The sequence below is a fragment of the Cibotium barometz genome, chromosome 25 (genome assembly GCF_041138505.1).
Source record: "Cibotium barometz isolate CiBa-2024 chromosome 25, ASM4113850v1, whole genome shotgun sequence".
NCBI lineage: Eukaryota > Viridiplantae > Streptophyta > Polypodiopsida > Cyatheales > Cibotiaceae > Cibotium > Cibotium barometz.
Window position 1 is genome coordinate 310,909 of NC_141070.1, and position 13,169 is coordinate 324,077.

Here is a 13,169-nt window from a genome sequence, read left to right on the forward strand (position 1 = left end):
TTCAATCCTCTATGGCAACCCTTTTAATGGCAATGGTTAAGCTAGAAAGCTTGAACCACTCTCCATTCCACTCTAGCTCAATCACTCACTCACTCAAGCTATCGAGCATGCACACTTCACACACCACAATAAATTACACAAGCATGCAAAAGAAAGATGGTAAGAACTCAAGAGAAAAAGAAAGCTTTGCACAAGAGAAATGATTGATTCTCCCCATTCACATTATCAAAAGTTGTATATATACAATGGCCTTACCTAGCCACCCAACTTAAGTGTGGGCCCATTTTAACTACATAAATATATACAAGCCATTTGGCTAGGCCACAGTTTGCATAACTCACTAGTAGACAGTTGTGTACATGTGAGTTGCCATTTCATCAAAACTATCCGGTTTACTCAACTTTACAACTCCTATCTAATTATCAATCAATGTTTACTCAACTTTATAACTCCTACCTAACTGATAATTAATCAAGGTTAATAAAATGAAACACTATTTACTTAACTTTATAACTCCTACCAGATTTATAATTAATCAAAGTTAATAAAATGAAACATTATTTACTCCTAAGAGGTCAAACCTTCCCAAGACAATTTATCCCTCTATCAGACTTAGATTCAAGATTCGTTTAAACCGAGTGAAACCTCATCTTCATGTGCCTATTTTCTAATCCCAAAAAAATCATTTTGCTGAAAGTTTACTTTTGCAAAAAGAGCCAATTCATTCCCAAATATATGTAATGTCCCATGACTTAGAATATCTTATATTTTCCCATTCTTCAAAGGGCTTTATCCTCATAGCAAAAACAATATTACTTCAAGATATGTTCTCTAAGATAGTCTATCCCACTCTTCCAAAGTTGCATCTTCCACTAGATACACATCCCACTTATATTCTGAATTTCTAAATTTCATCTATCTAATCACTATTAGAAAACCAAGGAGGAATGGTAGCACTTAACCATGATCACTAGATACCTAAGTTGATAGTCAATTTTACCATATTTGGGCTTTTTGAGTCCATTACAAAGAAGCCACCAAATCCCTCAGAAGCCAGTAACACTGGCTTCTGAGGGCTTCCCAAAAACTTTTTTTCCAATATTTGAAATCCATAAAACTCATCGAAAGATACCCAAGTTCAGAGGCGTTTTTACCATATTTGGACCTTTCGAATCCATTTATGATGTCAAAAGTCTAAAATTCTGCACTTGAAAAAAATATTTAAAAAATTTTAGAAAACCGTCAGAAGTCAACACATGCGTCAGCTTCTAAGGCTTCTCATACTTTTTTTTCAATATTTGAAATCCATAAAACTCATCAATAGATACCCAAGTTTACAGCTGTTTTTACCATATTTAGGCCTTTTGAGTCCACTCATGATGTCAAAAGTCTAAATTTGTACACTTGAAAAAAATTTATAATATAATGATGACTTTTGTGTATGTGTATGTGTATGTGTATGTGTATGTGTATGTGTATGTGTATGTGTATGTGTATGTGTATGTGTATGTGTATGTGTATGTGTATGTGTGTGTGTGTGTGTGTATGTGTATGTGTATGTGTATTGTGTGAGTTTTCCTTTTTTTTTAAAAGGTCTAAGAGCTTTTCAAACCTTGTTTCTTTAATATTTGAGATCACAAAACTTATTGAAACATACTTATATTTATAAGCATACCTTTTGAGCCTATTTGTTATGTCAAGAGTCTGAAATTATGTACAGTTAAAGAGTTGGAGAATTAATAAGATATATATATATATATATATATATATATATATATATATATAGAGAGAGAGAGAGAGAGAGAGAGAGAGAGAGAGAGAGAGAGAGAGAGAGAGAGAGAGAGAGAGAAAGTTAGAGAGATATATATATATAGATAGATAGATAGATAGATAGATATATAAAGAGAGAGTTACAAAATGAACATGTTTCATTGGCATGAAGAGCATACTCCTTTACCTTGTACTCACTTGCTTAGGGATGGGTACCTCTTATGATCCTTCTCCATTTATTTCCATGTAAACCAATGGGGTACTTTGGAGCCTATGGGTATTTGTTATTCAGAGTGAGAGCTTCGGATCTTTCCCTCCATCCAGTTGAGGAATGCATCCATCGAATCCTAGTGAACCTATTCTATTTCTTGTGCATGTGAGTGCACGTCTTCTTTACCCTAGTCAATAATTTGGTTCATCTTTTTCTCCTTGGTGGATGACATTGGCGATGTCGCACTCCCCTGTTTACTGGGTTGAACAACTTTCTCTTGCCAAACTAATGTTGGTTCTTCTTTATCACTTGATTTAGCAGTGAATTGGTTTTCTTTATGCTTATGGGCCTTTTTCTGTTGTCTTGAGTTCAGAGTGAGAGCTTCGGATATTTCCCTCCATCCAGTTGAGGAGTGCATCCATCAAATCTTGGTGAACCTATTCTATTTCTTGTGCATGTGAGTGCACGCCTTCTTTACCTTGGTCCATAATTTGGTTCATCTTTTTCTCCTTGGTGAATGACATTGGTGATGTCGCACTCCCCTGTTTTTTATTGGGTTGAACAACTTTCTCTTGCTAGACTAATGTGTGTTCTTCTTTATCAATTAATTTAGCGGTGGATTGGTTTTCTTTGTGCTTATGGGCCTCTTATGTTGTCTTGAAGGTGCACACAACATTGGGTCTTGGATTGGTCTTTGGTACCCATACTGTTGCATTCCCTTGTAATAGTAGCCATGTGCTACTAGTAAGTCCTTTCGGACCCACTGCTTTTGAATGCTGAGTTGAGTGTGGGCTTGCTTGGAATAATGCTTCCTATCCTTGGGGTGCTTTCTTGGTCCCTTGCCTAGAGCATGGCTTTTTTGGTTGGATTCCCATGAGGTCTTGTCTGTATCATAGTACCCTTGGGATTGACGTTGGGCTTTGGGAATCCACTGTTGACGTACTGGATACTTTTGCTGCTTTGCTTGTGGTTTTCTTGTATGGAGATGAGGTTGTGATGTGGATGCCTTCTCTGTTATGGCCTCTACTTTCTTTGGTACTGGAGGTTCCACATCACATGTCATTTCTTGTTTTCCTTTATTTAATGGACTCCATAATGGCACGGTGATGGTGTCCTTGCCATCATTAAGTTACGCTGCCCATTCCTCCCATTGGATATATGACAATTACAGGCGCAAATCCAAGATCGTCCAAGAATCATCTCTTCTTCCATGGATCTTGCGGGCATGACAAACACCTTTCCAACCAAGGGATTATTTATGATAGAAATATTAACGTTCAAAAATCCCACGGTTTTTGTAGTTGACAAATGCACACTACAAACTTGTACATTAGAGGTCTCGAGGTGAGGTTTGTCTAGAGCTACCCATGTTTCATAGGAGATCAAGTTATGACTTGATCCCATATCAATTAATGCAATTCTCTTAGTGTGACTCTCTTTCATAGATACATTTACACTAAGGCATGCAGGCTCAATGTCAAGGTCATCCTCATCAAGCAAGGTGAGTGAAGCCATGTTTACATGTAGCACTTTTCCATGGAGTCTCTGCTTTGCCTTGGCTTTCCTTGCCTTGGCTTCTTCTCGAGCTCGTATGATTTTTTCTTTGGCTAGCTCCCTCGTTTGTTTCAGGAAATGCTCTTGTGCGAGCATTTCCTGGGTTAGGGGTCCATAATACTTTTTGAGTTTGCTCCCATTGATGTATCCTTCCATTTCTACTCCCTTGATGGTTCCAATTTGGACCAACCCTTGAGGGGTGATTTCGGACACTCTGAAAGTTCCTAACCCTCTGTATTTGAGTTTCTTTTTCTTGGTGCTTCCAACACCATACATGAAGAGGAGGTCCCCCATTTCTAGTTCCTTGTCTTTCAAGTTATGGCCAAACTTATGTTTTCTTTGTAGTTTCTTGACCATAAGCCCATATGATGCGATTAGCCTGGTTTCCTCGAGTTTTTCCAAATCAACCAATCTCTCGGCTAATGCATTTTCAGTAATTCTTTCATGTACTACAATTTGCAGGCTTGGAACTGAAAACTCCATTGGCATTACCGCATCAACGCCATAAGCTAGACGGAAGGGAGTATATCTCATTTCGCTACCTTGTACGATGTATGATAAGCTCATAGAGCTGCAGTTAGCTTGTGTTCCCCATCCGTGTGACTGGCTTCTAAGGTTTTCATCAAGATAGCACATAAAATCTTGTTGGTGCTTTCTGCTTGACCATTTTCTTAAAGAGGATGGGATAAAGTCAAGACTAGAGCCAATGTAAGGCGGGAGAGTAAAGCTGAAGCTAGGAAAGCTCTGAATAGTAGAAGCTATAAGAGTAGGAGTAATGGGAGGGGGGAGAATCACAACTCTATTATCTTTTCTAACCCTTTTAGTCCACTCCTTGAGAGAGATAACTCCTTATTGGTAGAACAATGTCCTAATAAAGCTAGTGAAGCTAGAAAGGAGGTCAATATGGCTCAAAGTAGTCAAAAGGATTGTGTGGAAGTGGAAATGGTTCTGGAAACTCCATTATCATGATGAATCTTAAAGAGTTCAAAGGATGTACTTGGAATGTGAAAGGGATCAAAGAGAAAAAGAAATGTAACATTTTTTGGGATCTAGTGAAGTCTTGGGACTTATCTGTTTTAGCTGTTGAGGAACATAACCTTTTTTGCAACATTTCGAGGATGAATTGCTTTAGGGAATGGGATATATTTTATGGTGGCATCAAGTCAAGCTTTAGTGGGGCTATGACTATAGTTAAGAGATATTAGCCCTAGCATTATAGCTAATCATCCAGAGGGAAGGATTTTGATAGTAGAGATCATTGTTAATGGTGAGAGAATATGGATCATTAATATCTATGGGGCTCACAATCACAAGGTTAGGAGTTGCATGTGGGATTGGATTGCTGGGGTAAATGTTCAAGTACCTTGTGTTCTCTTAGGAGACTTTAATATGGTAGAAAGAGTGGTGGACAGATGTGGTGGTAGCACTATATTACTAGGGAAGGAAAAAGGGAAGTGGGAAGATCTTAGAAGGGGCTTGGGACTTAAGGGTATCTTGGGGACTGGAGAGATAGGCCAGGGCATACATACTTTAGTCTCCAATATCTTTCCTCCTCATCAAGAATTGATAGAGTTTTCCTTAATCAACAGGATTCTTAGGTGCCTCACACTTTGAGGGTGACTGTGGACTACAGCTCTACTTTATCTAACCATCTCCCTTTGAAGTGGGGCTAGTCTCTTTGTGATGGGTCTGGTATGGACTTATCTCATTATCCACTAGGAAATTGAGAGTTAACAATTTACTTTTGAAAGATCCTCTCTTTGTGGAATATACTGAAGGAATCATCAATAGCCTAAAAAGGAGAAAGGAAGCTAAGGGTTCTTGGAAACAGATTGCCAATGAGATGCAAGGTGTTATTATGGTTGTGTGTAAAATGAGAGCTGAGGAAAGGAGAGGTGAGAAAAAAATATGGTCTTCCCTTCTAGAAGAGTTGCTGTTGAAAAGACAAACTGTTGAGCTGGATTCTAGTGACACTGAGCTGCACTTTAAGTGTCAAGCTAATATCAAAATGGAGGAAGATAAATGCTTTAGAGAACATGAATATTGGACCAGAAAGAGTCTCTTCAGCAATAAAAAGGAACCTGACAATAAGTTTTTTAAACTATCCAAGAATAAAAGTGACAGAGTGATGGGGGGTGCATTCTAAATGAAGATGGCACTCCTTTACATGACTCCAAACTGCTTTCTCTGAAATGGGTCAATTTTTTGGGATCTTGATTGAGTCTGAAAGAAGATTGTTCATTGAGGAGGTTCCAAGTTGAAAACCGATTGCTTGGTCTTCTTAATCAAAAAATGAATTTTGATAAAGCTAAATGGTTAGAAAGAGATATTGAGGTGGATGAGTGTTGGTGTGCTTTACTAAAGTTGGGCAGGGAGAAGGCTCCTAGGTGGGATGGTCTTTCAACTAAGTTCTTTATAACCTTTTGGAAGAGCTGGTGTGACTGACATTTGTAAGAAAGCCTTCAAATTTGGTCATTGGGACAAGGCCTTTAAAGAAGGATTGGTGAAACTTATTCCTAAACAGACTGTTTGCAACAGGTTTGGGCATTGGAGGCCTATCACCTTACTGAATGTGATGTATAAAATTTTAGCTAAGGTGCTTGCTATTAGAATTACCCCCCATGTTGCAAGAGATCCTTTCAAAAAAAAATGGCTTTATTAAAGGCAGATCCATATATGACAACATCTTTGCTGCTTTACTAGGTAGAGATGTGGCCATTAAAACTTAGCAGAAATGTATCATGATGCAATTAGATCTTGAGAAAGCATATGATAGGATACAATGGTCATTTATTGCAAGAGTGATGGAAAGAATGGGGTTTGGTACCAGAATGGCTACTTGCATCTATTCTCTTTCCTTGGGAGGCTACTCTAAAGTACTTCTTAATGGAAGCATAGTAGGGGGCTTTGAAATCAACAGGTCAGTCAGACAGGGGTTCCCTTTAGCCCCCCTACTGTTTGCTATTACTTTTCATCGGTTAATCATATCATTTGAGCTGGCGTGTAGGGAAGGAAAGATTATTGGCTTAAAACTCAAACATAGTGAGAAACTGGTCATTCAATGCTTTGGTGATGATTCTTTATTATTTTTAAAAGCTAAGAACAGCAATGTGAGAACGGCCTTAAATATTGTTCAGGATTTTGCTGATGCCTCAGGATCTAAATGCAATATTCTAAAGTCTAGGATCAGAACCTTGACAGAGGATAATGATTTTGATCTTCAGAGATGGGGATGTGAGGTAGTACAAAAGGGTCACATTGTGAGACTGCTTGGGGTTGGTCTTACTAATAAATAATTGGTCATGTGGGCTGCCATAAAGTTTGCTGAGAAATTAAAGAAGTGGGAAGGTTTGAGAGTACCCTTTCATATCAGAATTGATTTATGCAACTCTGTGTTGAATGCCTATGTTATGTTTCTAAGTCCAGTGCTTAAATTTGGGAAGTGTCACTAGAGGGAGATTATTGGTCCTATCATGGATTTTTTATGGAGAAATGATGTAGGTAAGAAAAGAGTCCCTGCATGGTTGGCTTGGGAGAAGCTGGCAGTGCCCAAAAATGGAGGCGACATTGGTATCATACATCTACCCACCCATTGTGATGCTAGAAGGATCTTGATGTTACCTAGGATGCTATCTCAAATCCCCACTTGGACCTTGATGATAAGGGAGATGGTGGAACTCACTGAGGTTTTGGCCAGAGGGAGATGGGGGAACTTAACTTGGATAGACAAATTGTTCTTAGTTGCTCCTCTGAAAATTACAAGCTCTGATTTCTACAAAATGCTTTGCAACAACTAGAAAGATAATCTGAGCCTTATGGTTTGGGATTGAGGGAGAGTATCTAGGAATTCCATGTTGTCACTTGGGTTATGGTGGACTCACAAGTTTGACCCTCCTCTTGCTGCATTGGATATTGAGGTGGCTAAGTGCCTTAATAACAAAGGTATTAGACACCTGGCTAATTGTTGGGACAGTAATACTGCTGGATGGAAAGAGCTAAATCTATTATCCCTAGAGTTTCAGCTAACCAGAAAAGAGAGAGGTCTGATGATGTAGTTGTTGGAGCTTCTGTAAAGTGAGTTATGTTCCATAGCCACAGATATTTCAGTCTAGATCAAGGATTGGGCCTGGTCCAATGGGGTCAAACTGAAAGATGGTAAAAGTAAAGGCATTTATGCACTCATGAGGAAGGGAGATGCTAATGCTATGTACTGTAACAAAATATGGAATGTAAAGTGGAGTGTTGCAAGTTGGAAAAAGAGATGGCATGTGATATGGAACTCTCAAATGCCCAGGAAATTTCAAGTTTTTTTGTGTAAGGTTTTTGTGTGGGCGCTTCCCATTGGGTATAAGCTTCAGAAAAGAAACATGGCTAGTGGTGTATGCCCTAGATGCAGGTCTTCTCTAGAAAGTGGTAAGCATCTGTTTTGGGACTGCCCTGCCCTAAGGAGCACCTAGTGTAAAATGACTAGGTGGATACAGAAGGGCTTAAATATGCAAATTTTTTGGGGGGTTTGGCTTCTTGGGAAATGGGCAATTAGTGATGAATGCAGTGGATTGGTTTTTAACATTATTAGAGCTTGCACTTTATGGGAAATTTGGACCAGCAGAAATGATATTGTGTTTTTGAAGACTACTTGTATAGAATTGCAAGATTCTGAGTTGACGTATAAATGTATTTGCATGTGTTGGTCTATCTGTAATGTAAATAAAATCTAGTCTGTGGAGCTGGAGGTGCTGATTCAGAACTTACAGAGGAATATCTCATAATTATGTCCCCATTATCTTGGCTGAGCTTCATGCATACTCGAAGCAAAAACATTCCGTTCGTAGCTTAGGACATGCCCAACCTTGAAGAGTGCATATAAAACTCTTACTTTCAATTGATGTCTAATACACTGCTCAAGACACAAAAGTCAAGTGAAAACCAGTCTTAATTAAGACATCTATGCAACCCTAGTAAGCCAAAAGCCCGTCCAATCAACACATGTACACAGAAGTGTCAAAACATGTTTATTGACTAGAAAGCACAATGAGTGCCAGCTGAGGTACAAATGGTTGATTGATGTAAGATACAACAAATAATTCATATGGATAGCAGGGTGTTAACAGCATATTAAGCTTGATACGTCTCTCAGTAAATGTCCACAATCAAATCCATGAAGAAGAGAGTTTTTTATGAAAGAATAAGGCAAGGGAGAATTATTGAGGGTTTTTACCAGCATTTAAGCTTGAACGGGCACATGCCACTCTTTGGCTTTCTCGGAGAATAGGCAGTGATATCTTGGAGCCTCTGAGATTGCTGGATTATTATCCGAGAGATAGACTCGTCCTCAGAAAGCACAATCTGGTATCCATCATTGAAATTCTCCATGCCTTTGGGGAAAATCTGCCACAAAAGGCCCCCTGCCCCTGCTCCTCCTCCAAGAGCTGAAATGTACAACACTGTGTATATGGTTGCCAGGAAACCCTCCCTGTTTTCTGACTTGAAATTTGAGTTCTTACTTGACATTCCAAACTCCCCAAAGAGGAATGGCTTCTGCAAGGTGGAGGAGCAGTCAGCTATATGGGAGGCCAGCCAGTCCTCTATGAATGAGATCTGTTGCAATGCATCCGCACTAGAGCCCAGCCTTCACCACCACAACCGCACACATCAATTAGTAGATAGTAGTACTGAAACATGGTTATTTGTTGCTTGGACAAGAGTAAACTCTCACCAAGAATCCGGATAGCCATGAGCGCCTGCAAAGTCGATGCCGGCCACTTTGTGGTTTCGCAAGAAGTCTGTCCCAACTTGTAGAGAATAAGTGTTGGGATTTGCAGAGACCCTCATCGGACTTGAAGGCCCATAAAAGCCTTCCGACCCAAGGCCCAGAAGATGATTGCAGTCGATTGATTTCACATAACTTGCCATCTCTTCAATCCAAGCCTGTGTTGAAGAACAAAAACAAACTTTGAAACCTTTTTTGTTGCTTCCATGCCGATGATAAATAAATTATAGCATGTAACCTGCAAGGTGTCTCCAGATGGATCACTTGTACAACGGGGCTCGTTCATGAGCTCCCAGGCAAAGATTGTCGGGTCATCCTTGTAAGGTATCCCAGTGATGCTGTTGACTCTTGTCAGCACAGTCTACATGCCAACACCATTGAAGTGCTTAATGTCTACCACATGAATTGGTGAGGCATGCATTGCAGAGAATAACACTCACAAAAATGGGTTGTTTTCCAAACCTAAAAAATGTAGGGTACCTCTATGTGGTTCTTGTAGTACGCCTTGACAATGGAATCTGTATAGAATGCATCTTCGGTGTCGAGAGTTTCGCCAGCACTACGAGCCCACTCCACATATTTGGGCTTACCCCCATAATCACTCCAGTTGTTGACAAGGGTGAGGATAAGGCGCACGCCGGAGCGCCGTGCTTCATTTAAAACAAAGTCAAGAGCCTGAAAAGCAGAGCATTTGGGCACTCCTCAGTCCATGGAGCTAAAAACAGACAATGGTAAACAACTCCCTCTGTGGAAAGCAGCAATTGGGCACTAGTCATTCCATGGAGGACGGCATTGGGCAAGGAACACACACACACACACACACACACACACACACAATTTGGGAAGAAAAAAGAGAAGGGGGAGCACCTGAAAGACCTTCTCGTCGTAGACGCCAGGGGAGGTCTGGAGCGCCTGATATCCGCCGTCGTTGAAGGCCCATGTGCGCCCCACGTTGAGCCCCGCGTTGGCAGCTTCCTCTAGCAGAGCCACCGCCTTGGATCGGCTCTGCGCGTCCACACTGATAGCCATCAGGAAGTAGGCGTTGAAGCCGTGCACGTAGAATGGCTGCCCGCCCAGCACAAACTGGTTGCCCCGGGTGCCCGCGAAGTCCAACAGAGGTAAGGCCATAGCCGCGCACTACGAGAGAGGCTCGATAGAGTTGGACGCACACACACAGGCACGCACGCTGGCTTCTCTATATATATATATATATAGATATTAAGAGAGTTTGCTGCTGACTTCATGGCTCTACTTCCCTTGCTTGGAAGCCCCGTGCAAGGAAACAAATCGCGAGAATCATGATGTAGACTGCTAACCAAACGATGATGCACCCTTTGTTGCTTCAAGCCACGTTCAATTTTTTAATTGAAACGCACATTCAAAAGAGGCACATTCGATCTGTATATATAAATAGAGAGAGAGAGAGAGAGAGAGAGAGAACAAAGAAGTGATGCACCTACTTCAAGTGGGAACAAATTTGATTTGTTACTATGATCTCTGAAGTTTCCGAGATCCCCGAGGGTCAGCAGCATGGCGGTCTGGGTACCAATATGGTTGATCTAGATGATGCAGGTGATCACGAATTTGTAGATTTACGCGCACACTTTATTAGAATCACGCACACAACATATAATCACGAATTTGTGGATTTACTTGCCCTTTCTCAAAGTTTACAAACCTGGCAATCGAAACGCCCGGGAATCAGGAAGTGGCAGCTATGCTCAAGAGCGCGAAGCCTCCTGTTTTCCGCGGGGAAGAGAAGAAGCGTAATAAAGATGCAGTGAACACTTTTTTACAAAAGTGGACGGACTTGCACCTTTTGAAACATTCTCCTGATGTTGTTCGTGCTCTTGAGCCTCAAGTCTTACACTTGAGGGCAAGGCCTACAAGTGGTGGATGAGCCTCGGCGAGAGCGATGTCGACCTACATCATGGGCTGCTTTTGAGGCACTTTTTTGGAAAGAATTCTTACCTAGGAATGGGAAGGATCACAATTGGAATGCTTGGGACAACTATAAGATGGAAGGTCTTACGTTGAACCAATAGATTTCTACGTATTGTGAGATAATCCTCAAGCTTAAGGGTTTGGATGATTTCTAGAAAGTACAAGGTTTTCTGCGTGGTTTAGATAATGAATATAAGAGTAAGGTTAAAACTCAATACCCTAAAACTTTAGAAGAGGCCATAAAGAGTGCGCAGATCTTCGATGATAATATTGAGAGAAACGCACGGCCAAGACACCTTGGGTTGGAGCATTCAACTTCCTTAGTTCTAAGGGGTACAAATGGAAGGGAGCCAAACAAGGTAGTGACGCGGTTAAGAAGGCTAAGGGGCTAAGGGGTCCCTTATCTCCGTAAGATTATGAGAGAGCTAAAAAGGAAAAATTATGTTTTATTTGCATGGCTGATCATGATAAACAGAATTGTCCAAAGAACCGTGGGGTAAGGATGGACAAAGACATGCACACATGTAGACTGATTAGATATAGATTTGAAAAGCTCTTACATTCTATACCACTAAGCGATTATAAGGCATGCAATATCTTGAAACCCAAGGATATGTGTATAAAGGTTGAAGATGGCACACATGATAGGGATACTAGAATTGTAGATCATGCCAAGGCAAAGAAGGATAAAGATAAGATATCTTCTAAGGAAGATAAGAAAATTGAAGAAGAAAGAATAATGGAAGAAGGGCTACTTTATCTTGAGAAGAAGAACCTCAAAGATTTGAAAGAAGTACCTGGACAACTAATTGTTCGTAAGAGATTTTACTGATGGTATATTCAAATATACTTTGGAATGCAGAAAATAAAAAGATTCAGAGTTGGAACGGTCAGACTTTGGAGTTTGACTTGGGCAGATAGTCGGATAGATAGATAGTCGGATCCGTGTCCAACAAAATTAGGAGAGCAATCAACTCTTAAAAATCTAGAAACTTCTCTCGAACTCCAATAGAGGTCTGAAACAAACTGTATTTCTTGCCAAGACAATTAAAGGTAACTGATACCATATCATCTACTAGTGATCCAATAGAAGCAAAGGTATCTACAAAGCCCTTTAACCTTCACTAAATAATTATTTATACTTAGCTTTCCTCTGGTCACATTGTGTAGCTCCTGCTTTAGCTGTATCTTCCAAACTTGAGTGTTTTACCGTATATTTTCACCAAGGTGTCCCAAGCCTCCTTAGGTGTTTATACATCTTGTATATACATAATCATAGAGTCTATGATTGACTGACAACTAGTATAACACCTTTATAGCTCTTTCATGCCATGCTTTATGTGCATGCACCTAAGTTGGGGTGGGATTGTCTCTAGCAATCTCCAGCTTCTTTTCGATCACCTGATGAACTCCCAATATCCTTTTCCCATAAGAAAATTGGTTATTCTGAATTTCCAAGCCTAAAAATTATTCTTTTCAAACTTCTTGCTCACAATTTGTGATAAGATATTAGACATCTTTACCTGCAAACAACTGACCAAATAGTGCTTACAAAAATTGCACCAAACTTACAATCTCCAACACAACGGTACTGTAAACCTATCATACTATAACTATATGTGCACCACTCAGAAAAACATACATCCACACCAACAATTTACAAATCTCAGATTCTCTACGCATAGACTTTCCTACATCCAACTTTATGTTGTAAGTGCCAAAAACGAGGCATACATGTATTTTTGGGCATACACAGTCAAAATTGGCACTTTTATAGAGTGCCAACAAACAGAAAACTTGTAGAGACAAAATGCCCGTAACACCCCGAAATGGAAAAAAATTAGTTAATAAAGTTAACTAAACACAAAAAGGTCTTCTTCCTTCACCCATGATGATTCCTCAATCTGAGATAGTGACTTC

General features: G+C 40.1%; 1 protein-coding gene across 1 annotated transcript; it reads right to left on the reverse strand.

The window, feature by feature from the left end:
* Positions 1-8,534: 8,534 nt before the first annotated feature.
* LOC147624129 (mannan endo-1,4-beta-mannosidase 8-like) lies at positions 8,535-10,601 on the reverse strand. The gene is made up of 5 exons (XM_086819041.1): positions 10,173-10,601; positions 9,786-9,980; positions 9,544-9,666; positions 9,252-9,463; positions 8,535-9,164 (listed from the first exon to the last, which is right to left on the reverse strand). The coding sequence occupies exons 1-5, from the start codon at positions 10,431-10,433 to the stop codon at positions 8,750-8,752; spliced, it is 1,206 nt and encodes a 401-aa protein (XP_086675167.1). The 5' UTR covers positions 10,434-10,601; the 3' UTR covers positions 8,535-8,749.
* Between the last annotated feature and the right edge of the window lie 2,568 nt (positions 10,602-13,169).